The 24,358-nt window shown below is 43.8% G+C and overlaps 1 protein-coding gene across 2 annotated transcripts in view; it reads left to right on the top strand.

Annotated features, from left to right (window-relative positions):
• The window catches only part of HLCS (holocarboxylase synthetase), a 113,431-nt gene extending 90,960 nt beyond the window's left edge, over positions 1 to 22,471 (top strand). For both annotated transcript variants that reach the window (XM_023926032.2, XM_023926040.2), the window contains exons 7-11: positions 8,939 to 9,006; positions 10,065 to 10,225; positions 13,756 to 13,870; positions 17,182 to 17,395; positions 18,478 to 22,471. In XM_023926032.2, the coding sequence (XP_023781800.2) occupies positions 8,939 to 9,006; positions 10,065 to 10,225; positions 13,756 to 13,870; positions 17,182 to 17,395; positions 18,478 to 18,646 (727 nt within the window). In that variant the 3' untranslated portion in view covers positions 18,647 to 22,471. The remainder of the gene's footprint in view (positions 1 to 8,938; positions 9,007 to 10,064; positions 10,226 to 13,755; positions 13,871 to 17,181; positions 17,396 to 18,477) is intronic.
• The last annotated feature ends 1,887 nt before the right edge of the window (positions 22,472 to 24,358 follow it).

Here is a 24,358-nt window from a genome sequence, read left to right as displayed (position 1 = left end):
TTTAACACCCTCTATGATTTAAGCCAGGAAATGAAGCGATGTCTTCGTAAGTCGCAGAGAAATTTTCATAAGGAAATGTAATTACCCAGACGAGAAACTGGCCAGAATATCACATTAAAATCGCTGTGTGTGCAGAAAGTTCTCAGTTGGCTTTTTTTATCTGAGAGGGAACTGAGGGATCTTGTATAAATTCACCTTCACAATGGATTACTTTTGAGATCCTTGTGTTTGCGATGCCTCACGCTGTGAATTAGTGAATCCGGTGCTGATTTAAAATAGATTTGCCATTTTGTTGAAATGTTTCTTGCTCTGCTGCGGGAGCTTTGTTTGAGGTTTTCCTCTGAAAGGAAATCTGATCATTCTTAAAGCATCTTCGAATGATGGAGTGGGTTGGGCTGGGAGGGACTTTTAAAGTCATCCAGTGCCACCCCAGCCATGGCAGGGACACCTCCCACTGTCCCAGGAGCTCCCAGTGTCCAGCCTGGCCTTGGGCACTGCCAGGGATCCAGGGACAGCCCCAGCTGCTCTGGCAATTCCATCCCAGCCCCTGCCCACCCTGCCAGGGAACAATTCCTGCCCAAGATGCCAAGATCCAGCCCTGCCCTCTGCCCCTGGCAGCCATTCCCTGGCTCCTGGCCCTGCAGCCCTTGGCAATTGTCTCTCTGCATCTTTCCTGGGGCTCCTTCAGGCCCTGCAAGGCCACCCTGAGCTCAGCCCAAAGCTTCTCCTGGCCAGGCTGAACAATGGCAGCTGTGCCAGCCTTTGCTGCCAGCAGAGCTGCTCCATCCCTCTGCTCATCCTGGAGCCTCCTCTGGGCTCTCTCCAGCAGCTCCAGCTGCTCCCTGGGCTGGAATCCAGGGCTGGGGCAGCTCTGCAGGTGGGGTCTCACCTCAGGGGGCTCAGGGCACAATCCCAATCCCTTTCCTGATCCCCACCCTGGGGGCTCAGCCCTGGGGCAGGTCCAGCTCTTATCCCTCAAATCCTTCTCCCAGGGCTGCTCCCTCTCCTGGACTGGTCCCAGGGGTTGCCCCATCCCAGGGTCAGGACCTTCAACTTGGTTTTGTTGAACCTTTTGAGGTTCACAGGACCCAGTCCTGAGCCTGTGACTCCCCTGAACTGGAATGAAACCACTGCTAAAAGTGGCATCACCATGGCCTGCAGTGGTCTGGATGTTCCCAATACCCCCTGCATCCGTGCTGTGTTTTACCTCACACAAGAAGGGCTGGATCTGGCTTTGATCAGCACGTTTATAATTTTTATTCTAGCCTGAAGATGCTGCTCTTACCAAGTTATGATAAATATATTTCACTGCATTCTGGTAAATCTCCTGTTTCTTAAATCTTGGCACTGGAGTTCTATTTCCAAATGAAATCTGTTTCGTTCCCATTTGTCCCATGTTCGCTTTTGGCTTCGGGTAGCTTTTTCAAGTCAAGAAAGGTTATGAATTGAAAAGATTACTTACTAGATGGGAAAAAATGAAATAAATTGTTCAAAACAGGACAAGTCTTTGCTTTTCAAATTAAAAATTGAAACAAACTCTTAAACTCTCCTCACATCTCCCCTGGAAACGCCCTCCTTTACTGTAACTTTGTGGTCTTGATGATATTCACAGAGAAGCTGATTTACTGAATAAAGAAGTTCTTTAAGTTTGCAGTTTTGGAACATGACCAGTGTGTCTGAACCCAGGTTTCAAATTTTACTGGCATTTTGTTGGCAAACTAATTTTTTGGAGTCTTTTCTTATTTGGGTATGTTTCCTGACACCTCTGCCTGTATGGTACTGTGTTTGAAAATTCTCTTTTTCTTTCTCTTTTTCAAGAGGAAAAGCCTATAAACATAGACAAAGGACTAATTATAAAATATCAGGTATAGAAATCGAGAAATCACCAGCTGAAAAACGCAGTGAGGAGGGGAAAGAAAAAGAGGATTTCATGGAAGAGTTCTGTGCAGCAGGCCCTGATTCCCAAAGCAATTCCACCAGCAAAGCATGAACCATTCCCAAGCCATAATTCCATAATTTAAACCAAGCATGAGCACATGGGTGGTAAGAAAGAGGTGATTTAGTCTTCCCTTCTCCCCCCTGACATCTTTTGCTGTTGCCTCCCCTTTGCCAACAGCAGCTTTCATTCATGGAGAGCTTTGAGGCAGCTGAAGAACGGCTCAGGTGGCTTTGCCCTGCTCCATCCTGCATTTTCCCTGAAACTGAATTGTTATTATTGCCCTGCTCAAGGATTTACCCACCCAGCCAAAGGATCTGTGAGCTCCCAACCCTCCTCATTCATTCAGGGGAATATTCCTTGCTGGAAATGTGGTGTCTCCTTCAGGACAATCTTCTTTTTGTAGCATTTCTTGAGGTAACAAGGACCCAGCTGTGCAAGGTTGCAGAGGTTTTTTAGCTTTCCCCGTGGCTGAGATATTGTAATCCTTTTAATGCTTTTTCTCACTGGGGCAGGACTTTGGTGTATCCAAGGAGTTCAAGGAGAATTTGACACTAAATGGCCCTTTCTGTGCTAAATTTGCTGTGGGGGAACTCGCTAGAAAGTGAAAGGAGCGATGAATTTTTGCTTTAGAACAGAAGAGTGCATTCATGTCACGGCGTATTCTGGTAAATGTTTTTTTTTTCTTGCTGGATTTAGGCACGGTTTTAAGTGAGATTTCTGTCATTTAAATCAGCCTGAGTTGGATTAACAGCTGAGGTGTTCTCCTTGTCTCACCTGGGGGGGTTCAATCTTCTGGGAGCACCTGGGCATGTGTAAAATGCCTCATGGAAAGTGGAAGATGGAGAAATGTAAATATTTAGGCTTGTAAGAGAGAGTGGAAATGGCTTTAGGATCCTGCCTGGGAGATGGGATTCCAGTCCACAGCCATGGTGATAAATCACTGATTTAATAGTTACAATGGCTAATTCTTGTCTGATTTCAACCAAACCTAAATGTCTGCTGGCAACACCAGAGATGCCAAGTTTCTGTACATTTTCTGGAGTCAAGAATCACTCAGAATCCCTGAAGGTCTCTAGTCCAACCTCCTTCTTTTAAACAGGGTCAACAGTGGATTCTGACCAGCTTGCTCAGGGCTTTTTCCAGTCAGATCTGGAAAAACCCCACATCCTGTTCCAGTGTTTGTTTATCCCCACAGTTCAGTGTTACTCACAGACAGGATGGATGTGTGTGCCATTTCCTCCTGTATTCCATCCTTTCCTTCACCTCTTATTAAAGATATTTAGATATTGAATTGGAGAAGTCTTGGACAAAGCCCTGAGGATCTGCAGTTGGATCCAGCCCACAGCTGGAGTACAAACCAAAATTTTCAATCCCAGAATCCAGACACTTTCTGCTCAATGGCTTGATTTGGATACAGGGATGCTCGAAAGAACAGCTTGGAGATGTTTTCCCTCTTCATCTGGGGCTACCCTGATGTCCTTGACCATGAGGACAGGAGACCTGGATGTGCCCTCAGCGCTCTCTGATCCGTCCCATCTGCTCTCACCGACCTGATTGAGCCAAGATTTCTCCAGAGATTTATGAGATCAATTCTCTTCTACTGTTGGTGTTTCCACTTCTCCCTGAACTCTGTGTAAAGTCCTAGAAGGCTTTTTTGGTGAAGATCTAGGCAAAGAATTCCTTGAATAGTTCAGCCTTAGGTTTATCCACTGTGTTTTAGCCTCAGTCAGCTGAGAGCCGACATAGAATTCTTTTTTTAATCACATTCCAGTAGAAGTTCTTGTTTTTCCTTCTAATCTCTACTGTAACTGAGCTTTCCATTCTCTGGACAATATTTCTGCATTTCTCCTTTGTACTATTCCTCCTTGCTTCCATCTTTTTTGTGCATTCTTTTACATTCCTGGATTCCCTTTTTAGCCAGAGCAGACTCTGTTCATGTCCTTATTTTCCTCAGGACTGTCACAGGTTTGTTTTGTGGAGGGGGTTTGTAAAGACCAGATCTTTTCAGCTCCTTTGTCCTTCTGAAATGCCACCATAAAACCCCATCTCCCAGGTGTCTGAATAAACTGAATCCAAGGTTTGTTCATTCCCAAGGCTTTCCCACATTTCCTGATCTGGTGGCTTTCAGCAGACTCCCAGCGTGGTGTCACTCCCAGAAACTGCTGCTTTGGGGTCAGTATGAACATTTCTTTTATATTTGATAGAACCACAGAATGGTTTGGGTTGGAGGGGACATTAAAGCTTGTCCAATTCCACCATCCCAGGCTGCTCCAGCCTGGCCTTGGGCACTTCCAGGGATCCAGGAACAGCCACAGATCCTCTGGGAACTCTTTCCAGGTCCTCCCCACCCTCACAGGGAAGGATTTTTTCCCAATGCCTAATCCAAATCTACTCTCATTCATGCTGTCTTCTCCTCTAACTGTGGCCCACCAGCCTAAATAATTCTGGAATTCTTTGATTTGACTAAAATTGAAAAGGTTTTCTTGGTTTTTCTTCTTGTTTTGTTGTTTGGGGTTTTTTGTGTGTTGCTTTTACAATACTCTCTAAATCTATTTGAGAGTGAGATTTTTCAGGCAAGGAACTTGAAGGAAAGGGACAAATCTGGCCATAATTTTTGTGCCCAGGTATTTTTAACATCTGGAATGTGCTGCTGGCTGTGGTAATTCCTCTGCAATACTGTAACACAGCAGGATGCTTTAATGAGAGTTTCGACCCTAAACCCACAACATCAATGAAATTTATAGTTGTTAACATTATTCAAACGGAGTTTTGGGGGTTTCAGTTCCCATTTTATGTTCATGTGGGATGAAAAGTCGTTGTGTTGGCAGGCCAGAGTCCTCCTTACACTTGGAATTTCTGTAAAATAATTAAATATTGTTTATTACTCTTGACAGCGCTCTTAGCACCCCACTGCAGGGTGGGGAGGAGGGTATTTATCTAAAAAACTGTGCTAGAACCTCTCTCTTACTATTTCTGCTTTAATATTCTTGAATGCCAAAAGTGCCTTGCTCACATTTTGGAAAATACCACAAAAATGTTCGAAAAAAGGGAAAAATTTACATAAAATTCCAGTATCATCATCTGTGATCGTATAGATGCCATCTGATATTCTTCCTGATGAGCAAATTTATCTTCAGACGTTTCGTGTTTCCATAATCTTGCATCTCATTGTGGTCTTCGGAATTAATGCACAGAGCAAGATGGTTAAAGAGCACCCAAAAAAAAAATATAAAAAAAATAAAAAAAATTCAGAAGTTCTTGAAGGAAAAAATTTTGGATTAAAAAAAGCGGTGAGCACTCTGATTAAGGCACTCTGCACAAAAACGAAATTGTGAAGTCTGCAACTGATTAAGTTGAAAGAAAAGAAGGGAAGTCAATATGTAAAAAAGTGCACGTACACTTAATCTTTCTGGTAAGGAAAATCCAAGTTGTTTCTCCCAGAAAATTAAAAAAAAAAAAAAACCCCAAACTAACAAGCACACACCATGTACAGAGCTCTGAAGCTGGGAGAAGGCAGGCAGGAGGCTGTGTGGAGACTTTTATTATCATTGGCTTCATGTTAATTCCAGCACAATCTCAGGAAGTGGTAAAAATCAATCTGTGTGTCTCTTGGTGTATCAGTCTGGGAATTAACAACTTCCCCATGTTGTGTCCTTTAAAGAATTTCTTTGTGACCCTTGAAAGTCCAGCCTCAGTCTCTCCATGTAATAAGTTGTTACCTGCTGCCAAGTCTCCAAGAGCTGCATCATCTGTTCTCCTAATTGTATCTCTTTGGTGTAGAAGCCTGTGTTTTGCATTCCTAATTAGCTTTTTTCCTGCTCTGTTTATTTTCCTCCCCTCATGGCAGCACATGATTTTTATTTTATTTTTCCGTTATTTAAAAACAGATACGTGAAGGGAGAAGCGGCAGAAATCAGTGTGTTTCAACAAAGCCTGTAATCTCTTCCTAGCTCTGTGCCCAAGTTTAAATTAGATTTTGATGTTGTAAAAGCGTGGATTTGGTGTTGTAATCAGGCTGCTCCCAGGAGACGGGGATGAGACCTCCTGAGCTTTGGGGGATTTTCCCCCTGAGGGGCTGGAGCGTGTCCAGGGCAGGGAAGGGTCTGGAAAAATCCTGTGGAGCTCCCTGAGGGAGCTGGGAAGGGTCTGGAGCCCCAGGAGGGGCTGAGGGAGCTGGGAAAGGGGCTGAGCCTGGAGCAAAGGAGGCTCAGGGGGCCCTTGTGGCTCTGCACAAGTCCCTGGCAGGAGGGGACAGCCGGGGGGGGTCGGGCTCTGCTGCCAGGGAACAGGGACAGGAGGAGAGGGAACGACCTCAAATGGCACCAGGGGAGGCTCAGGTTGGAGATTGGGAAAGAAAATTTCCCTGGAAGAGCAGTCAGGCCTTGGGATGAGCTGCCCAGGGAGGTTTGGAGTCACTGGAATTGTCCCAGAGCAGTCTGGATGTGGGGACAGGGTTTGGGGTGATGCTGCTGAGGCTGGGGTGGCACTGGATGGTCCTGGAGGGCTCTTCCAGCCTTGGTGATTCTGGGATTTAGTGTCTAGAGGTAAAATTTCCTGCTCAGGGTGTTGGATCAGTGGACCTGGTCTCAGTGTGTGATCCATGGTGTCCAAAGGAGACAATTATCAAGGTGTGTTTCATGGAAGGTGACTGGCAAAGAGATTTTCTGGCTGTTGGCCTTTGATGACACCTCCCTGACTTGGGAATAATGTGGGAAAACACTGTGGGGCCTGGTACAGCTCCTGCTGGTTTGTGTGTCCCTGCCCATGGCAGGGGATGGAACTGGATCATCTTCAAGGTCCCTTCCAACCCAAACCATTGCAGGACTCTGTGATTTGTAATTAACAAAGGCATTTGTGATCCTGACTTCGCTTGGGCTTTCCAGTAACCTCATCATCATGAAAGCAGAATCACAGAATCACAGAATCACAGAATCACAGAATCACCAGGTTGGAAGAGACCTTCAAGATCATCAAGTCCAACCCATCCCTGACACCTCAACTCGACCATGGCACCGAGTGCCACATCCAGTCCTTTAATAAACACATCCAGGGATGGTGACTCCACCACCTCCCCAGCAGACAATTCCAGTACTTTATCACCCTTTCCATAAAAAACTTTCTCTTGACATCCAACCTAAACTGGCATTTGAGAGATGCTCTGAAACCTCTGGGTTTCTTGCATTTTGGTGATGCCACAGCCCCAGGAGTTGCTGATGTCCCATTTTTCAGCGTGTGGAGCCGGAGCAATGAATGGTTCCTCATCTTGTCACCAGCACAAAGCCATTGTGTCTGTGGGACACTCCCAGCTCGTGCTCCTCCTCAATTGCAGAGCTTGAAACAGCTCCCAAACCCATCTGAAATCCTGGGGAGATCATTGTGAATGGTACTTTTTTCTCTGATTTGGGCTGCCCTTACCCCCGAGACAAGATTGCTTTGATAGGAATGAACAACTTCATGTTTGTGCCTGTGGGAGAAGCAGATCTGTGGGCTAGGCATCAATTTTTGGGCTTACAGGCAACATCTTGAAAATGTTTTATCTCTTAAATAACTCTTCCTGAAAACGTGAAATGGAGGAGGATCGTGGTACTGTTCAGATCTGTTTAAAAGTGGCTTGAGCAAAGTTCTCACAGTAGAGATTTTCCTTTCCTTTCCTTTCCTTTCCCTTCCTTTCCCTTCCTTTCCTTTCCTTTCCTTTCCTTTCCTTTCCTTTCCTTTCCTTTCCTTTCCTTTCCTTTCCTTTCCTTTCCTTTCCTTTCCTTTCCTTTCCTTTCCTTTCCTTTCCTTTCCTTTCCTTTCCTTTCCTTTCCTTTCCTTTCCTTTCCTTTCCTTTCCTTTCCTTTCCTTTCTCTTTCTCTTTCTCTTTCTCTTTCTCTTTCTCTTTCTCTTTCTCTTTCTCTTTCTCTTTCTCTTTCTCTTTCTCTTTCTCTTTCTCTTTCTCTTTCTCTTTCTCTTTCTCTTTCTCTTTCTCTTTCTCTTTCTCTTTCTCTTTCTCTTTCTCTTTCTCTTTCTCTTTCTCTTTCTCTTTCTCTTTCTCTTTCTCTTTCTCTTTCTCTTTCTCTTTCTCTTTCTCTTTCTTTTTTTCTTTTCCTTTTCCTTTTCCTTTTTCTTTTCCTTTTTCTTTTTCTTTACCTCTTTCTCTTTCTCTTTCTCTTTCTTTTTTCTTTTCCTTTTCCTTTTCCTTTTCCTTTTCCTTTTCCTTTTTCCTTTTCTTTTTCTTTTTCTTTTTCTTTTTCTTTTTCTTTTTCTTTTTCTTTTTCTTTTTCTTTTTCTTTTTCTTTTTCTTTTTCTTTTTCTTTTTCTTTTTCTTTTTCTTTTTCTTTTTCTTTTTCTTTTTCTTTTTCTTTAGCATTGACTCATTTCATGGTGTTAAAGTGCACTTTCTACTTATCCCCAGAGGAAAGTTAGTATTCTTTTAAGTGAAACTATTTTAAAAGCAGAACACAAGCCTAAAATAAGCCAGTGTTCTCTAGAGCTCTCAGAAGGTGTAGATTTATTTACTGTAGTTAAATCATAATTAGTTCTCAGGGGATAGTGTATCTTTTAAACTGCTTTATTGCCACCATATTGGTTTTCTAAATAATCAGAAACTGCTGCTCTTATATTTTGTAGTATGAACAAAAAATTCGCTGTAAGTAGAAACAAATGTTTAGAATTGCTGGTTGTCACTTGCTGAAGATAGGGACACCCCCAAAAAAATGAGCACTTGAGGAAAAAGTGAAGAAATACAAAACCTGTGTTATCAGAAAACTTAAATGAACTGTGGCTCTGACTTATTTCAGCCTAACAGATAAAATAACATTTTACATTTTCATTTTTCAGCCCATCATTTTTTAATATTCTAATGGGTTTGGATCAGAACTAAAGGTTAACTGAAAAAACGGTGGTGCAACGTTAACATAAAATATTACCTGATCTTTCAGCCCTGATTTTCATGAATGTAGCTTAGTGTTGCAGCTGATAAGCTTGTGAAGCTTTTGGGTTTTTTTCCCTAATTGGCAGGTTAATGTTCGAGTTGCCTGAGGAGATGGGTTTAATAGCAGTGGCTGTTCAACAAACACAAGGGAAAGGTGAGTGAATTTCCTTATTTTACTAATAAATGTGTATTAAATACACAAAATAGAACATTTTAAGATGCATTATGAGTGTTTTTGATAATACAATCTATAGAATATGCCTGTCCTCTTCTCCTCCCGCTCAGGCCGTGGATTCAAACTGAAAAACCAAAAGTTAATAAAAGACCAAAGTAAACATTTTCAGGATGTTTGGTGGCTTTTGCAGAAATGATTTAGTGGTCTCCTAGTTCCTGCCAAAAAAGTTTTGCCAGTCACAAAAGCTGCCATCACTACACTCAGTGTAACACGAGTCAGAGCTCCAAATTAAAACTGAAACTGGGTTAGCTGGAACAAGACTGGGGCTTGACTGCTCTGAGATTGAGTCTGCAGGACCTGCCTGAGCAGATAAATGTAAGCAAGTCGTGTTTCTTGCCCAGAAAAATGCTGGCACTTGTTTAAAAGCCACATTTATTCTCCTGGAGGAGCAGAGTGTGTGGCCCAAGAAGCTTTTCCGAGCACAAATCCATGAAAGGATGATTCCCTGGATTTCAGTGCAGGAGGGTTCAGGGTTTGGATGCATCTCTGGGTGCTCACAGAGCATCTTCACAAACGGTTCTCCACTTGAACAAAGCAAGATCTTTCGAAATGTTTCTGTTAGCAGAGAGCAGGAAAACCCTGGAAGGAGGGGATTTAGGACATGCTGGGAGATTGAGTAATTCAGAACAGAATTGTAGAATGGCCTGAGTTGGAAGGGACCTTGAAGATCATCTGTTCCACCCCCTGCCACACCTTCCACAAAAGCAGGTTGCTCAGACACCCATCCAACCTGGCCTTGAACACTTAGAGGCATTGGAATATTAAAAAAAAATCCATTTTTTTTAAGAAAAACCTTTGTACTTTAACCCTTTTTCTTTCCAAGTTAGTTTGGAAACTCCATTAAAGGAGTTTGGTACATTCTTGGATGGATACCCTTAAATCTTTCTCTTTGGTTGTTACCTACATTCACAAAATGATCTTTTTTATAAATACTCTTTCCTCGAGTTGAAGATACCCTTTTTCCTCTCCCTGCCCAGGTCGTGGTGGAAACGTTTGGCTCAGTCCCATGGGCTGTGCCATGTCCACTCTGCACATCTCCATCCCTCTACATTCCAACCTAGGCCAGAGAATTCCTTTTATCCAGCACCTGGTGTCCTTGGCAGTGGTAGAGGCAGTCAGATCCATACCAGGATATGAGGTATGTCCTACTAACTCATCTCCAAAATCCTGGTTCCCTTGCCATGAAATTCAGATTTTAGCTGTGTCTTTTGTGTGTGGAAAGGCTGAATGCATAATTCACTTCTTCAGCACTAAGGAGAACCTAAACATAACCTTGCTAACGTTTGATTACTGATATATTTGAAGAAATCCAATATCCATGGGATGAATATTCTTCTGCTGAGCTGATCAAATGCACTACACTCATTAATCTCATGAAACTTAAGCCTCAATCCTCAGCAGTAAAGAAAAAGTCAATTTTGTTTGCCCAGCAATGGAGTTGATTCGGTTTGATTTTGAAGGAGAATAAGGAGGAGGGAAAAATGAGTAAAACTGACAAATCCTTTTCTGCTTTTTTGTTGGTGCTGTTTCAGTGGTCACTTTATCCCTTTTAAAGGATTTTTCCAACCCTTGTTTAAGGTTGAAAACTGATTTCTAAAGCAAGAACTGAGGAGAATTGCTCTCGAGAGGGAATCAAGTGTCCTGTCATCAGTATTAAAATGAAGAACCAGTCTTCTTTATCACCTCATATATCTCCTTTTTAATGTTACCATTTCCTAATATTTGCTAACTATAAAACTTTGGTATTTTACAGAAGTAGTTAACTGAAGCATATGTTTCCTATATTACAGAAAATCAATGACTTATACACATTTACACATGAACTTTATTATAGTGGCACCCAGTAGCTTTGCTGGAGTTTAGGGTCTGTCAGCCTTTCTATTAAAACCTTCTAAATTCAGTGCTTCATAACCTGACTGGAAAAACAAAATGCTTCAGGCTAAAATTTGCAATATAAAATATTTGGCTGGAGTGGATAATTTGACCACTTGAAAACGAAGGGACAAGAGTTGGTTTTATAAAATACAGGGATGACTGGGGAAGGAGCTGGTTTATGAATGGAGGTGGTTTTGCTTCTGTGTGCCTGCCCTGGTGGACTGTGGCATTTTTTAATTTTATTCTGTTCAAGAGGAAAAAGGTGACTGAAGTACGAAATATTAATGTAAAAAATGTGGGTCATTAATGTGTGTACTGTACTGAGCATTTGGACAGTAAAGAGCTTTTTGTGAGCAGGACAGATCTGCTGAACATGAGGGGACATCAGCCCTTGGCAGGGGGGCAAAACAGAGTTCAGGGCCTGGACTCAAATGTGTTACAGCAAGAAAATTCAAAAATTTATCAAAAACTCAGTGCTTGAATTTCCCCTTTAGACCCAGGTACTGCAAGGCTTTTATGTCTTTATTTTCTTTATGTCCTTATGTCCAGTCACGCCAACTGCAGCAGCCAAGAACAATGGGATAATCTACAAAGTCATGGAATTATGGAGTGGTTTGGGCTGGAAGGGATCTGAAAGGTCATTCCAACATCTGTCATGGCCAGGGACAGCTCCCACTGTCCCAGGAGCTCCCAATGTCCAGCCTGGCCTTGGGCACTGCCAGGGATCCAGGGGCAGCCCCAGCTGCTCTGGCAATTCCATCCCAGCCCCTGCCCACCCTGCCAGGGAACAATTCCTGCCCAAGATCCCAAGATCCAGCCCTGCCCTCTGCCCCTGGCAGCCATTCCCTGGCTCCTGGCCCTGCAGCCCTTGGCAATTGTCTCTCTCCAGCTTTCCTGGGGCTCCTTCAGGCCCTGCAAGGCCACCCTGAGCTCAGCCCAAAGCTTCTCCTGGCCAGGCTGAACAATGGCAGCTGGGCCAGCCTTTGCTGCCAGCAGAGCTGCTCCATCCCTCTGCTCATCCTGGAGCCTCCTTGGGCTGTTCCAGAAGATCCATGTCTCAGTTTATCAGCCAGTCACGGTTTTTAGGATGGCCACTGTTACTGATTCTGCTGAACCAGCAGCGACCGAGGCCTTTGTGGGCCCTCCCAGAGCAGATCTGAGGGCTCTGATGGAAGTTCTCTTGTCAGATGTTAGTGCTGAGGATAGAAATGGGCTTTAAATCCAGAGGATGCTTTGCTCTCCCATTCTGAGAAGAGCAGAGTCTCTCTAGTGAGGGAAGGCAAGAACATGCTCCATTTCCAGGGTATTTTGCGGCAATTTGTGGTACCTGGAGAATCCACTCCGTGCCAAAGTCATGAGAACACCCAGCTGCCTCAGTTGTTCTTGCTGCTTGTTGTCACTTCAGTCACAGAGCTACTGTCTGGTGTCTTACAGGTGTGTGTTTACCCTTTTGGAAGGCCTTTTAGCACTGAGAACACCATTTCACTGTGTCCTACCTCCCAGCCTCCAGAGTCTCCTATAAACCTTTCCCCAGCGCGAGGAGCCGAGCTCTTTTCCATAATGAATCTGAGTTGGTGATACTTTCCCTCAGAATGCTTTGATAGCAAAATCAGGTAGTATTTCCTGTCAGTGGACGTGTCATGGACTCCTCCCTGGCCTTTAAATCTGTCAGGAAAGTAGACACGGGCCCAGGTGCAGCTTTCACACATCCTGTAAAGGGATTTCATCCCCTGCAACAGGAGGGAAGGAGACTCTTGTAGGCCTGGAGCACCTCCCATAATTTGTCCCCGGGGATGCAGCAGTCACGGGCACTGTTTCAAACTGCAGGAAGCACATTTGCTTTCTCTCTGTGTTTAAGTAGCCAGAGCAAAGTTCAGCTCAGCCCTGTGGTTTCAACAAAAGCTGCTCTGTGGGGCTGGGACCTTGTCACACAGCTCGGTTTGTGTTCGAGGGCAGGGAAAGCTTTAGGACATTTCTAAAGTATTTATGTGGTTGGGAACGGGGATTTCTCCTGTCTGCTGAATTTCCTCTCCAAAATTCAGGATGTCACTGTCTCCTTGGCTGGTTCCTGCAAGGTTCCTCAGGCAGGGTTGCATTTTCAGTAGTGCCTGTGGAGCACTTCAGCAGATTCTCATTATGAGAACTTGGCTGTGGTGCACTGGGTGTGGCAAAGAGGTGGAGAAGATTCTCCTCTTCTGCCCTGCTCAGGTGAGACCCCACCTGCAGAGGAGGAGATTCCAGCTCTGGAATTCCCAGCCCAGGGAGCAGCTGGAGCTGCTGGAGAGAGCCCAGAGGAGGCTCCAGGATGAGCAGAGGGATGGAGCAGCTCTGCTGGCAGCAAAGGCTGGCACAGCTGCCATTGTTCAGCCTGGCCAGGAGAAGCTTTGGGCTGAGCTCAGGGTGGCCTTGCAGGGCCTGAAGGAGCCCCAGGAAAGCTGGAGAGAGACAATTGCCAAGGGCTGCAGGGCCAGGAGCCAGGGAATGGCTGCCAGGGGCAGAGGGCAGGGCTGGATCTTGGCATCTTGGGCAGGAATTGTTCCCTGGCAGGGTGGGCAGGGGCTGGGATGGAATTGCCAGAGCAGCTGGGGCTGCCCCTGGATCCCTGGCAGTGCCCAAGGCCAGGCTGGACATTGGGAGCAGCTGGGACAGTGGGAGGTGGCCCTGCCATGGCAGGGCTGGGATGAGATGGGATTTAAGGCCCCTTCCAACCCAAACCATTCCATGATTCTCTACAAACTCTGGAGTGATGAATCAGCCTTAAACATCTCTAAATGTCTGGTTTTGTTTCTTCAGGACATTGAGCTGCGAGTGAAGTGGCCCAATGATATTTACTACAGCGATCTCATGAAGCTTGGTGGAGTTCTGGTAAACTCAACACTCATTGAAACAACATTTCATATTCTCATTGGTAAATCTCTATTTTGAAGCTTTTCTGTGCTGGGTTGGGTTTTTTTTTTCCTGGAGGATTTTGTTATCAGTGTCTGTATCAGTAAAAATGGCAATGATGAGAACAAATAATGACAGCAGGCACAGGGAAATAAAGCACGACGTTAAATCCAGAGGAAGCACAAAAAGTAAATGTTTTCATTCTTCTTAATAATTCCATATGCTTGACAAGTAAAACATAAATGCAAGCATCTGGATTGGTGTAGCAGAGTTCAAAGGAAGAGCATTATTTGGAAGAGGGAAACTGTTCTCCTTGATTTATTGCAAAGCCAGTGGAATACACTGAAACTCCATCCTTTTTTTTCTAAATGATGTATTTTTTTTAACATGACAAATAGTTAAATGAAGAACATGCCTTTTAAATCAGAAGAAGAGCTGCATACACAGAGTAATGTTTTCATTTTTTAATTATTGAGATGTTCTTTATCATCTCTAGTCTGAGAATCATCCTGCTATTTGATAAGGAAGTTTTTCCCCTGATCAGCAGCATCCCAGTTCTGCAAAGAAACCAGCCAGATCCCGGTTCCAAAAGTAATTGTCTCTCTGCTGTCTCTAGAAATTGAAAGAAAATTCCTTAGCAAGTCTAAAAGGGTAAAGAAAAAGATGATATTTGATATTTGAATGTAGCACAAGTATCCTGCAAAGATGGAGCAGTCATGATGTTGTTTCTGTCAAAGTTCTGTGATTTTAGAGGTGCAAGAGAGAAAAGAGTTGAAGAAGTCACCTCCTCCTGTGAAACTTGCCCAGACACATTTCCTGCTCAATTTTATACCTTCATTTTGTAAATAATCGACATGAACAGAGTGGAAATTGCACCGAAACTTAAGAAATCTCTCTGTGCCCCATCAACCCTTCACAGCTTCCGTGTTTTCCTGCAGCCTGCTCAGCACAAGGAGAGCAGAAACACATCCAAAATTAGTTCATTTTATCAAGGGTCTCTTGGGCACTTATTTGGTTTGGACCTTTTGATTCTTACCCTAAACATCCAAATATTCCAGTTCAAATGGAGACTTTCTGTATCCATTCTCTCTGATATCCGTAGGCGTCATCTGAGGTACAGGTAAATGTCCATTTTCATCAGTCTGTCTTCACCTGGGAGCTTTTAAAATTGGAACTTCCCTGCTCCATATGAATCCAAGGACCTTTTCCATCATTCCAGGGTTTCACTGGGAGTCCTAGAGGGGCCTCATGACATTTGAGTTTTTGTGTTTAGTGGGAGTGATGGGATTCAGCTTCCCAACAAGGGAGGTGGGTCAGATCCATCACCCCTTCTCCACAGTCATGCAGGATCCTTTCCTAGACAGAATCCCAGAATCCCTGGTGCTGGAAAAGCCCTCCCAGCCCAGGGAGTCCCAGCTGTGCCCGATGCCCACCTTGTCCCCAGCCCAGAGCCCTGAGTGCCACCTCCAGCCCTTCCTTGGGCACCTCCAGGCACTGAACTCTCTCTTTCCATGGCATTCCCAAGAATCTGCCATAAATGAGGATAATGATGAAAATCAAAGATCAGGTTTTGTGATCTCTGTGGTGTCACTGCTCCAAGAAGGAGCTCGGGAGAGTAAAACCAAAGACAAATCTGTGTTTTCACTGCTCGAGCCTTGCAGATGACGCGCTTCACGCCGAGACTTTTAAACACAGCTTTTAAAAAAAAACAACCAAAAGGCACTTTTTTTTCAATGTGAAATTTAAAATTGAGGAACTTTCCGGTGTTGGGACTTCTGGAGAGGGAGTTCTGAGAAGAGTATTCCCCATTAATGCGAGGGCCAGACTCGGAGCAGGCGGAGGAGCCAAGCACCAGTGGAATGCAGGGGACAGCCAGCGAGCGTGACCTGCGAACGCTGCTCTGCCTCTGCTCAGGCACGTCCAGATCCTCATGGATCCACCACTGGAACATCCATCAGCCACATCAGCACTGCAGGGCCACTGCTGAGTGCTCACTTCTCTCCTGGACACTGCAGAGATGCCCCCAGAGCCCTGAGCACCTCATGGTTCTCAGATTTCCTGGCTGCCTTTTCCCGTTTGCCGCGTCCATTCCCAGGCGTTGGGAATTCCCAGCTGAGCTCCCCGTCCCAGGGTGGCTGTTTGTTGTGTCCCACTTTTGGGATTGCTGAGCGGTGATCCTGAGGCTGCTGATGGACCCCAGGGCCCTGTGACCCCTTTAGTGGCCACGGTGTCTCTCCTCCCTCGCACTGTACGGGAGTGTGAACGGCTGAGTTGGGATTTGCTGGCGCTGCTCGTTGCATTTCCCAGTTCATTTTCCTTTATCTCTTTCCAGTTTCCCATTTCAGCTCATTTCCGCAGGCCTGGTGTGCTGGGATCACCGTGCCCTGTTTGTGTGCATTCCCTGCCTTGTTAAAAATCAAAAACTCCTTCTCTCTGAAGAGATCCTTCTCCTCAAAGTTAACACAAATTATTAATTAATAGCAAATTTAAAAATCAAGACATCTGCACCTCCTTGCAGATGGAGCTGCATCATGCCCAAACCTGATTGACAAACAGGGGATTTTATCCCAAATGTCTGAGGAAAGAGAAAAAAAAACCAAAAAACAAATTATTAGGAGAAAAAAAAATAAACAGGTAATACAATATATTTCTTTACATCCCTCAAAGCCTGTTTCAGCAGGCTGCAGAAAAGGCCCCAAGAGCCGTATTTAAACAAGGGAGGCATTCTGCCAACTCAGAATTTGGGAATTCCAGCTGGAGAAATCAGCGAGAGGCTTGAGGCTTCTAAAGGATATGCTGTGGTGAGATAGATTAGGCAAACTGGAGTCTTACAAAGTTAAAATCAAATCTTCTGGGCTTTCCCCAGCAAGCCAAACAAGGCTTATCAGCTGAGTGAAAAGTCTGCATTTTTGGAAAGGGCACTCAGCTCACTGCAGTAAACAGAAAGGGCTCTGAGCTAAATTTTAGATTGGGAGATAAAACTCCATTTTGGGGTAGGATCAGTTTGTCTCTGAGTGGGCTTCCAGGGACTAAAAGAATGTCTCCCATGGATGGGTTTGGACCCAAGGCACAGTTTGTCCTCTCCCAGCCCTCTCTGGTGGGGTGGGGTTGAAAGGCTGGGCTGGATTTGCCTCTGTGATTCTGAGGAGGAATTTTGGGGGCAAGGAGCAAAATCTGAGCTGAGAGTTGTAATTACAGGAGTAAGAATATTCCAAGGTGGAAGAGACAGAGTGAAAGCAGCTCTGGGAGCCATCCCAAGGGATAATTGTATGGAGCAGGTGAATTAGGCTGAGTTTGTCTCTTTGATCCTGTCCTTCTCTTTGTCTTCTGCAGGCTTTGGATTTAATGTGAATAACAGCAACCCCACCATCTGCATCAATGACCTCATTGCAAAGTTTAACAGGGAAGAGGGGACAGAGCTGAAGCCTCTGAGTGCAGATTGTCTCATTGCAAGGACTGTGACTGTGCTGGAGAGGCTCATTGAGATTTTTCAGGAGAAGGGGCCCAATGGAGTTCTTCCCCAGTACTACAAGTATTGGGTACACAGGTAAGAATTCTGTTCTTCACAAAGCTTCTTTTTATAAAATTGGTGGAAGTACTCATGGATATTTTGTCTTTTTCCACGTTAATATGAGTGAATAATTTAAATACGCCCCCGAGCAGGATGCACATTTTTAAGGCAGAATTAAAGTAGCACATAATAAATCAGTGACTAGCACGAGTTCAAGAATGCTTCCAGGTATTTTACATGTATCATCTCCAAACAAAGGGAATTGGCAGTGATTTGGTTTGAGATGGATGGAGCTGCTGTACTTTTAGCGGGGGAAGAAACAACAGATTGCTTGGATTAACTCCATCTCCATGCGTTGCACAGAAGGAAATTAAAGCAGGTAGAAAATGCTGCTGAAAGTCATTCTGAGGAAAGGAGCAGTGAGGTGGGAAATAAAATATTCTGTTTGAGGGGGAAGCCTTTCCTGTGAGGGTGGGGAGGCCCTGGCACAGAGCAGCTGTGGCTGCCCCATCCCTGCAGTGCCCAAGGCCAGGTGGGACAGAGCTTGGAGCAGCCTGGGACAGTGGAAGGTGTCAGGGTTGGGATGATCTTTAAAGTCCTTTCCAACCCAAACCATTCCATGATCCATTTAATGATTCTGATGAGTCCTCTGAGGTGATTTTGATACCTTGGAGTGGCTCCCTAGAGCAGAGGCTAGACAAGGTTTAAAGAATAAAGTGGGTGTTTATTAAAGGCCTTGGGCAGTCAGAAGCCTCACAGAGGCTCCCCCAAGGTGGAAAATGGTCAGGAGTTTTTCTGACAATTCTGAGTTTGGTCCATTTACATAGCAGGGGTTAATGCTGCAATTACAGCTTCAGCTAATGAAGTCATTTACCCCCAGTTTGCTCCCCCACAATTCACTTTTGTTTGTACTTTTTGGGGCCTGAGGCTGTGGGGTGTCCTTGGATCTCAGGCCTAGAGGGATTGTTTTGTCTGACCAAAATGTGAAGACAGTAACTGACCCTTTATAAAGAGTTGTGCACTAATGCAGGATAGGATTTGAAAAATGCAAAAACTGAAATCCTAAGACACCAATTTTATCTGTTCATGAATTGCTGACAGAATTCTCTCCATCCCAGCGGGAAGCAGGTCCGGCTCCAGCACGAGGAGGGCCCGGTGGCCTGGATTGTTGGGATTGATGACTATGGATACCTCCAGGTGCACGAGGAGGGCAAAGGCGTGGAGTCTGTGCACCCTGATGGCAACTCCTTTGACATGCTGAGGAACCTCATCATCCCCAAGCACTGACAGAGCCCTCAGGGACCTCCAGTCCTGGCCACTGTCACCTCAAGGTGACAGGGGTAACCCAAAGTTTCATTTTTCCATCTGATTTTCTGCTTTGTGTTTGCCATGGGTGACTTCAGCAGCTGAAAAGAGGTGGTGATCTCACAGCTGAAGCCTTTTAATCTTTTAGTTAACTTTAAAACACACCTCTGTTGCCATGCTTTTTAAGGATCTGTTCTTTGCAAGGAGACTGATTGCCAAGAAATATTTGTAGTGAACAGAACTTTCTCTTCATTTACACCTTATACTGGAGAGACTGAAGTGGCTCAATATTTCCTTTTTTTTGTTTGTTTGTTTCTGTGTGATTTAGCACAGTGCAGGAAAGTATTTACTTTTTTACTTCGTGTTTTTTTAAACTAAATTCTGTTTTTCTGTGTTGTCTGCACTAAAACCAGCTGGAACATCACATATTCCTGAATTGCTGGGATCACCACTGTGCTTAATTCCAGGTCTGAGTGAAGATCCTCGCTGATTTGGTTCTTCTCTGACCAAATACAATAATTTACCAACCTGTGCTTTGATCTCAGGTCTGCAACCCTTAATGGCTGCCTTGAGTTTTTGGGAGAGTTTTCCATCGGCACTTAGGAGCTGAGCTTGGTTATCCAAGGGATTTGCACTCTGCTCTCCCCAGTCAGTTTTATCTGAGTAAAGCAGCTCATCTGCCCTTTAAGTCACAATTTTCCAAGAGGTTTCAGCCCCTGGAAGAAAATCCCACTGGAGTAATGTCACACCCAGGTTATTGTAGAATCCCATCTCAGGGGATGGAACCTCTAATTAATTTAGAATTTGGTGGTAATTATATCACCATTTCAATGAAGTTGAGTGAATAAATAAAGGGAATAAATTGAATGCCCTGCTGCAAACAACTGCTCCAGTGAAAAAGAGAAATCACACCGTTCCCCTGTGTCCAGATTCTCCTCTGTAGCTCTGTTGTCACCTCCCTTTCCCAAGCCAATGTCTGGTTTTGCTGCTAAGCACTAAAAGCAAGAGCTTTAACACCTGCTGGCCTGAAAGCAGCTCATTTTTGGGGCTGCCTGCACATTTCCAGGTGAGGGAACAGCCTGGAATTCTCCTGGAGCAGCCACGTGGGAACTTGGTGGGGTTTTCTCCCTCCCAAGGAGACTTGGCCACCACAGCCCCTCAAATAATTCTGAGCCAAGCAGGTTTGTCCCAGGTGTGATGTGGCCACCTTAATTTCTTCTCTTCGTGGTGGATCAGCCAGATTGGTTTCCAGAAAGGAAACCAATTTCTGCTAGCCAGAAATGGGTTTTTAGGTTAAAGTTCACCTCATTAACAATCCAAACATTTTAGATTGTTTCAGCTCCAAAGCCAGGAAGTCTTAAAACAAGGAAACTTGTCTGTAATGGTAATTTTGACCAATCCTCACATTTTAGGGTTTAGGTGGTTTGGCAGCAAGAGTAGAAATTAAATTGTCCCTGTTAAATGGAGGATTTTATGCTCCATCTCACAGAAGATTTGCCTGATTGTCCAAACCCTGCTGGGGTTTTTTTTTTTTCACCCATAATCCAAATCACACAAGGCTGCACACCAGCATCTCCTAGAGCTGCACACAATTAATTATTAATTACCATCATTAAAGTGATACACCAAATTCAGCTTTTTCCCACCAGATGCTTTCAAAACTGCTTTGGGCTGAGAACCTTTGGCAGCTCTGATATCAGAATTCAATTTTAATGCATGTTGTAATCGACTGGAACTTGAGTCTGACTTAATAAAGCCTCAACAATAAGAAGAACCCATATATTTATATATAATTATAAAAAATGGGTGTGCACATGCACACTCACATCTTCCTGCTGCATCCTCGTTTATTTTCTGCCTTTTCCTTCACGAGCAAACTGTGCAGCTGCAGGGAGGCAGAGCTCTGGTGCTGCTTTTGCAAGCACAGAGTTCTACAAAGCATCACCTTGACCCAGAATTTGTAGCTAAAACTGTCTCAGCTTTAGGGTTTTCCCTTAGAAAGAACCTCTGGGTTTTGTTCATGTTCCACCCAGACTGGGAAGTGCCTGGAGGGATTGAACAGCCAGGTCGTGCCTCAGGCTGAGGTTTGAGTGGCTCCCTTCAAACTTCTCTTCAAACTTCCTACAAACTTCCTTCAAACTTCCTTCTCCAGGGACAAAAAAAGGTGAGGAAAAGGATAAAACATGGGAATTTTGGAAGGGCAGGATGAGTTTGTAAAGCTTCAGTGGCTGAGCAGCAGCAGAAGGATTTTTTAACATCAAAATGCTGCAACGTTTCCTGGTTGCTGTTGGTCCTTTTCTAGCTGCGTTCATGATGAGCTGGTTCTGTTCTCACTTGGAGTTGCCAGGTTATTCCCAACATTTTTGCCTTGGGAAGAAACTTGAGTGGAATTTCCTTGCCCAAGCCTGGATGTGCCAGAGCCCAGGGGGTGCTGTGGGAACCACTTTGCCTTTTCAGTGGCCTCTCCTGCTGTCTCAGCCTTCCAGCCTGGATTTGGATGAAGGATTTGTTGCTTTCCCTTCAGAAGAAGCCAAGACAAGGAGAATTCCCATGGGACCAGGATAAATTCCTTGTGGATGAGTCCTTGGAGAATCCCTGGCTGTGTCAGGTGGATGGGAAGCACAAGAGTCCCACTCTTCCTCTGCCGAAGGCGGCGCGCCCAGAAAGCCGCAACATTTTTCGCAGGAAAATCCTGTTTTTTCTTGTTCTCCGTGTGTGACAGACAAATGTGGTGTGGGGTGTCCCTGGATGTGGGGATGGAGAGATCCAGGCAGCTCCAGGCCCAGGAATAACGCTCTGAAAATGTTTCATTTCGTTCAGCTGTCTGGATTAGTAAAACACCTCTTCCATTGCGAGGCTGAGCTCATATCTTAAACTATTTTCTTGATGAAGTGCTTTCAGAAAACTCATTTATTACGATGTCCGGATTTCTGGGACTTCATTTTTTTATTTTTTTCCCCCCCTGCTGGGGCTCTGGTAGAACATTTCTCATGGTGAAAACATTTGTGGGGGTTGTTTATTGATAGGAAAACTCCTGGGTGTGTTGGCACGTGTGCGAGTCCGGGGTGGGTCGTGCCCAGTCAGCAACAAAGCTGCTTCCAAAGGTTTGAAAAAGTAATAATAATGTATTTCACATTTCAGAGTCCAGCACATCCTGCTTCTAGTAAAGCTTTTATAAGACTTCAGAGCTTTTTTTTTATTTTTTTTTTTATTTTTAAATATATCCAACAAATCAAGGGCTATTACCTGGAAATAATATTAAAGCGTTTAATTCTTTATGCTGCTGCTTCACCGTGCAAAAATTCGTTTCTTTGCTTCCTCTGATTCAGCTGCAAAAAAATTCCTTTTTTGCAACTTCTTTGGAAGTCTCTATGATCAAAATATCTGTCATGGGAAAGATTTGTGCTGGTTCCTGGGGGTAAGTGCTTTGATAAAAACATTTGCATGTTTAAGTGGTGCTGGGGATGCGCTGCCTTGATCAGACACCAAAGAAATTAAATCTGGGCCCAGGAAAGAGCAGAGGTCAAAAAATGATGGAGAAAAGAGAACTGCAGGGAAGAATTGTCCAGTGTTGAGCATCTCATTCTGAGTTATTTGCATTTTCCAAGTGTCTTCATTTAAAATGCAACGTGGCAAAAATACAATATATTTAAAAAAAAAAAAGTCTGTGTGTGTTTTATAGCACATTAATTATCAATTATAGAATTGTGTCACAGCTTGAAATAAATTTTCAAATATGCACCATTGTCTTTTTGTGAAATAACTTTGTTTTGTATTTAATAAAATAAAAAAAAAAAGAGGAATTCAGTTTTCCTTTGGCTACAGGATTTTATTAACATTTTAACAGGTTTGTTTTACATAATAAATAAGCAAAAATGCTTTACATTTTTAGGGAATACATATATAATTCTGAGCATGGATAGGTTGGTTGGGTTGCGTGCTTCTTCACCTACACTTGCCAAATAGCTTTTATCTGCATCATATTAAAAAAAAAAACAAAAAAGCAAAATCTAACCTTCAGGATAAAAATGGAATAACAAAATTCCCTCTGTGGAGTTTCTGAAGTGTGACTGAAATGCTGAAAAAAAACAATTTCTGTCCTGTCTTGAGATTTCTGGAGAAATTCTGGCAGATTTCTCATTGATTGGCACTTTCAGTGATGAATTTCCTAATTTTGCACCAATTTGGCTGAATTTCCTTAAATTTCCTTTTTCAAATCACAGAGCACAGAAACCTGGGGACAAATCTGTGCCTTTCTCACCTCATTTTATTTCCATTGCATTGCTTCCAAAACTTGGAGACCTCAATTTGGGATTCACTTTTACCTTGGTCTGGTGGAAGATTCCCTGACTGCCAAGGGGTTGGAATGAGATCTTTAAAGTCCCTCCCAACCCAAATTTTCTATGATTTTGGTAAAATATTCCCTCTTTCACTCTCTTTCTCCCTCTTTCCACGATTTTCTTGCCAGGTCTGAACTCCCCTGAGAGTTAAAATCTTGTGAAGTCTCACAACAAAAGTGTGGCTCAAATGCTAAAGAGAAATGAAGTTATTTTTCATCATTTATTTCAATTCCCATTCTCCTTCACTGCCATAATTATTATTTTATTTGTTATTAAAAACATTTTTCATTATTAAAACACTGCCACTGTGATGGCAGTGCCCTGGTAACCAACCAAAACTCCCGTTTTTCTCCCAGAAAATTTTATTTACTAATTAATAGTAAATTTGGAATTTACTCCCAGATGGGAATCGCTGTTTTAAATCTTGGAGGGGCAGGAAAAAACAAAAATAAAAAAAAATAAATCCTTCCCACATTTGTTTTTGCCATTTTTTCTGCACCTTCCCCCTGCATTATCAGCTGTGAATGCCTAATTGGTTCATTATTACCTCACCTCCCCTAAAACACCTGGGGAAGGATGATGGAACACCTCCTCTGCTCAGGCTGCTGGAATAAATCCTGGAATGGGAATAACAAGGTGGAAAACGGGAATAACAAGGTGGAAAAATACCGAGCTGAAAGAGATCGATGGCGGGTTTGGTTTTTTTTCAAGCAAAACCTAATTTTTGTTGTTTTTCTAGCAAGGAACACCCAAATGCAGCAGTGCCACTAATGAGGGAGAAAGTGCAGCAGGAGGGGTTGGGCATCAGGTTTCTTTTTAATGATGCCAGCCATGCCAGTGGCTCCTTTGTAGGGCATGGGTTTCATTTAATTGAAGAAAATTAAGCCAGGAGTCTTGGCATAATTATCTTTTCAGGATTTTGGGGTCGTTTATGAGGAGCAGGGGCTGGGAGGGCTCTCAGCCACAGCCACTGGAAAAGCAGCCGGTGGCTGCTGGCTTTGATTTACGGGGTCAGCACGATTATAATCCACATTTACAGCTTTTCTGGAGATTTGCCAGCTTCTCCAGCATTAAACAAACCGAGGTTACAGAGGGGGAGACTGTGCTGGATTGGTTCTGGTTTGGCTTTTTTTTTGTAATCATTGATTTGGGGTTTTTTTTTTGTTCTGTTTAGCACAAAATGTATTTTTCATGCAGTTGAAAAAGTCAACTGACAGTGTTCAGTTCAAGCTCACTTCCAAGTGAATTAATTTGATAATAAAGCTTTCTCTGTCAACCTTTAATGGGAAGGAATTAAAAAAAAACACCTCTGAAAGTTGTTTTCAAGCTTTTGCTTTTAAAGTATTTTTGTGTA

Source organism: Cyanistes caeruleus, chromosome 3 (genome assembly GCF_971803275.1).
Source record: "Cyanistes caeruleus chromosome 3, bCyaCae1.hap1.1, whole genome shotgun sequence".
In the NCBI taxonomy this organism is placed as follows: domain Eukaryota; kingdom Metazoa; phylum Chordata; class Aves; order Passeriformes; family Paridae; genus Cyanistes; species Cyanistes caeruleus.
This window is presented reverse-complemented; position numbering and strand designations above follow the sequence as displayed.